This window comes from Crocuta crocuta, unplaced genomic scaffold (genome assembly GCF_008692635.1).
Source record: "Crocuta crocuta isolate KB4526 unplaced genomic scaffold, BGI_CrCroc_1.0 scaffold259, whole genome shotgun sequence".
Lineage (NCBI taxonomy): Eukaryota > Metazoa > Chordata > Mammalia > Carnivora > Hyaenidae > Crocuta > Crocuta crocuta.
In genome coordinates this window covers 367,763-371,428 of record NW_027536466.1, presented here as the reverse complement: position 1 = coordinate 371,428, position 3,666 = coordinate 367,763, and the positions used below count along the sequence as shown (strand labels likewise).

The 3,666-nt window shown below is 58.5% G+C and overlaps 1 protein-coding gene across 1 annotated transcript; it reads right to left on the bottom strand.

The window, feature by feature from the left end:
• Window positions 1-394: 394 nt before the first annotated feature.
• PPP1R11 (protein phosphatase 1 regulatory inhibitor subunit 11) lies at window positions 395-3,383 on the bottom strand. The gene is made up of 3 exons (XM_077748945.1): window positions 3,146-3,383; window positions 2,126-2,234; window positions 395-1,599 (listed from the first exon to the last, which is right to left on the bottom strand). Exons 1-3 carry the CDS (start codon window positions 3,212-3,214, stop codon window positions 1,397-1,399), a joined length of 381 nt encoding a protein of 126 aa, XP_077605071.1. The 5' UTR covers window positions 3,215-3,383; the 3' UTR covers window positions 395-1,396.
• Window positions 3,384-3,666: the final 283 nt, after the last annotated feature.

Here is a 3,666-nt window from a genome sequence, read left to right as displayed (position 1 = left end):
GCTCCTCCAGTCAAGCCTTCCCTTCCCACTCCTGCCTCTGCTGGTCTCAGAGGGCCCATGGCCGCCTCCTCAGGCCACGGCTCCAGCTTCCCAGCCCTATCCAATCTGGGGTTTCTTCACCGCGCTCTGGCCTGGCTCTAAGGGCCCTCCATGGGGCTCAATACCGTTTTGGGAAGGGGGCAGGCCAAGTGTACTCCATGGTGACCGCTTTCTCTGCTCACAGCCTTTTCCCATTAGTAACCTTCTTGACTCTCCCCTACACACACACACACACACACACACACACACACACGGTGCTACCTCCCTCTCTTTAGCCTGGGGATGGCCCAGCCACCCCAAACTCATCCCTGTACATAGCTTCACATCTTTCCCCATGTGTATAAATGGGCCCGTATTTAACACGTTTTGTGACGTTGGGTTATTTATTTTATGCTACTGTGGCAATAAATGAGATTTCAGTGGTGGTATGATTTGACTCATCTCTGCAACTGTGCATGGCAAGAAGCCTAGGAAATGATCTCAAGATCCCAGTAAGGAGTGGGGAGGGCTGAAAGCTGGGCATCCGGGCTGGCAGAGACCTCGAAGCCTAGGAAGGAAGGGGCAAGAGTGTAGTGAAAGGGACGTATCCCCTTCTCTTTGCCCCTCCCTTTTCCTTCCTCTCCCAGGGACCCAGGCCCCTGGGACTAAGCTGGATCTGTCTCTGAAGCCAGAAGTCGGAGAAGGCTGGCTCTAAGTCACCAGTCTCCAAGCCAGCTTTGTCACATCCTGTGTCATGTGAGAAGGGTGAGGAGAGGCCATCACTATTTCCTTTTCCATTTTCCATGAAAGGTGAGAAAGCAAAGACCTCTCTCTCCCCCAGCCCCTCTGGAGGGCATGAGGGTATAGGGCTGGGGGCCCACACATCCGAGAGGCTTACATAAATACATTACTGGAAGAACTCTAAGCCAGGATTAACACACGTAGCTGGGGCAAGATTGCCCAGAATCTGACTGGGGCCCTGGCAGTGAAGGCTGGGACTGCTGAAAACCCAATTTAAGTGTTTTGGACTGAACTAGAGAATGCAAGGGGCCAAGAGACTGGATCCCAGGACAGGCAGTTTGGCAGTGAGAACGAGGGGAAGAGACTGGGACCAAGATGCCTGGATCCCAGGAGAGCAGAGGATGAGGACTGAAAGGAAGAATGAGGGCTGGGAGAACCCGGAAGCCTGGGTTCTGGAATAGCAGCAAGTCAGAATTCCAGGATCTCTGTCTACCTTCCTCTCCTCTTCCCTCTGTCAGGCAGAGGAGACGGCAGGAGGGGGCTGGAGAAAGGGTCAAACCATGGGTTTAGTCCCCAAGTAGCCACATGAATACATTCAGGGCCAGACAAACACAGGAATGGTGGGGCAGAGAGGAATTTAGTGCTGCATTGGCCCTGGAGGGGGTTGGGAGGGGTCAGGAGGCTGGGGAGGGGTGCTGGGGCTCGGTCCTGGGGTTGCACGACGCCGTCCCTTGCGGTGGCCCCGTACACAGTGTGTATGACCACAGCCCTCCTCTTCCTCCTCATCACTCTCGGTGGAACTCTCGCCAAAGGCCCGAGGTTTCTCATAAATACAGCAGCCTGGATTTGGAGGGAGGAGCCCAGTAAAAAAGGAGCAAAGGTTAAGATACAGTCAATTCCTCACCCACCAGATCTCAGTAATAACTTGCTTCCCCTGTGCAGGACCAACTTCCCCAGGCCCAACCCCCCAGGGACTCAGGCCCCCAAACCCTCCTCCTGTTGGCCAGCGTCCAAAGCCCTACTTCTCCCCACTGATACCCACTGCCTTCAGGCCCTGGCCTGTCCCAGGACAAGCCCCTCTCTCCTTCTCCCTCCAGTCTTAGCCTCGTGTCCCTGATGCCCAGAATCACCGAGGCAGTGACAGGTCCCTGGGCAGGTGTGAACAGGTGTGAGAAGGCAACAGGCCTGTGGGGAGGTGTGAGCAGGTGTGAGAAGGTGGCAGTGACAGGTCCCTGGGCAGGTGTGAGCAGACACAAGCACGTGGCAGACAGGCCTGTGGGTAGGTGTGAGCAGGTGTGAAAAGGCAGCAGATAGGCCTGTGGGCAGATGTGGGCAGGTGTGAGCAGATGCAGATGGAACCACTCACACTTTGATGAGCGGCGCCCCATGTGCTCATTGTCCACAGTGTCACTCGTCCATTCTACCTTCTTCTCTGGCTTCCGCTTCCGTAGTTTGATGGTCAGGCTCCGGTTCTCCTGGAAGGTTAAGGACAGGCAGACCCGGCTAGCCCCCTCCTCCTGACCTGCCCAGCTGCCTCCCGGGGGGACCCAGTTCAGTCAGTGCCCTAGACAGAGCCATAGAGAAGTCAAGCGCTGGGAAAGGGCAACTGAAGCAGGTGTCTGGACCTCAGCGAGCTCCCCTGGGATTGTGACAACGGCTAGGACACAGGGAAGACACAGTCCCTAACCTAGGGGAGGTCCCAGCCCGTCTTCAAGGGAAAACAAATCCTCGCTGTTTCTCCATCTTCCTCCCCAAGTCCTCCTGGTGCTGTTAGTACCTGAACATGATTTCCTCAGTCCCCAGTACCTACTCCTTGATCCCCACTAGAGAAAGCACCACTCCTTGCCCCTCTCATCCTCAAGCCCGGCGCTTCCTTCTTACCTACCTATCCTATCGCACCCAGGCGTCCCCCCATAACCCAGGGGTAATGACGCCCAGTACACCTTCTCCTTCTGAAAGCAACTCAACCTGTTCTTGCAAGCATGCTACTTGTGTCTCTATTTCTCAACAATCTTCCATCTCTTTCTCGTTCCCGCGTCTCCTGCACCTCCCTTCACGCCCACCCCTTGCACAAACACGTGCTGACAGATGAGCTGGCGGCCAGCCTGCCTACAGCCGAGCCCTCTCACCAAGCCCTTCGTTCCCCGCCGCCCCCGGCACCCGGGGCTCCGGTCCCGGGGTCTCCAGCCCCGCGCGCAGCAGCACCTGCGCCCCGACTCTAACTCTCCGTCACGTGTGTCCTGCCCACCCTCCTGCAGCATCTCTGCCACTGACCAAAGCCCCAGTGCCTGGCGACTGTCCCGGCCCAGGTATCCGACCCCACTCTGCCCACAGCCCTATCCCCTCCCTCCCCGTATCACCGCCCCCCCTCCCCCGCCTTTCTCACGGGCTCAGTTGTCACGGTAACCGTTGTCTCAGTGACGGTCTCACTCAGCCCGGCCCCTGCCTCGGCCATGGCTAAGGCTGAGGACAGGGAGGAGGGCAGGAAGGGGGACGACACGCCCTTCCCTTTCTCTGTGTCTCTGAGCTCTAAGCGAATCGGGGTCGGACTCAGAGTGGCAGCCAGGATCCTCCACCTTCTTTTTTTCCCCCTCCTCCTGGGCCTCCGCTTCCCCACCCCTGGGGAGAACCTGTCCAACCCCACTTCCGGCTCGCTGCTTCCGGGTGTGACGCACTCCGTAGTTCCCCTTCTCTCTTCCCCGGCACTGCACGCGTTTAAACGCAGGCGTCGCCGGATTAGTTCCGCCGTAACGTGACAGTGCGCAGGCGCCGCCAGCTGGAGCCTCCAACTTGGCGGAAGAGGCGTCACTGCGGGTGTGGCGCATGGGCACTGGGGCGCATGCGCGGCCGAGTCGCGCCAGGCGGGGCGGTCCGGAAGGGCAGAGCCCATCCGGCACCGCGGCGCGG

Coding starts and splice junctions, on each gene's coding strand:
- PPP1R11 (XM_077748945.1), bottom strand. CDS start 3,214: ATGGCCGAGGCAGGGGCCGGGCTGAGTGAGACCGTCACTGAGACAACG. Junction 2,235..3,145: donor TTACCGTGACAACTGAGCCC/GTGAGAAAGGCG, acceptor TTAACCTTCCAG/GAGAACCGGAGCCTGACCAT. Junction 1,600..2,125: donor GGGGCGCCGCTCATCAAAGT/GTGAGTGGTTCC, acceptor CTCCAAATCCAG/GCTGCTGTATTTATGAGAAA.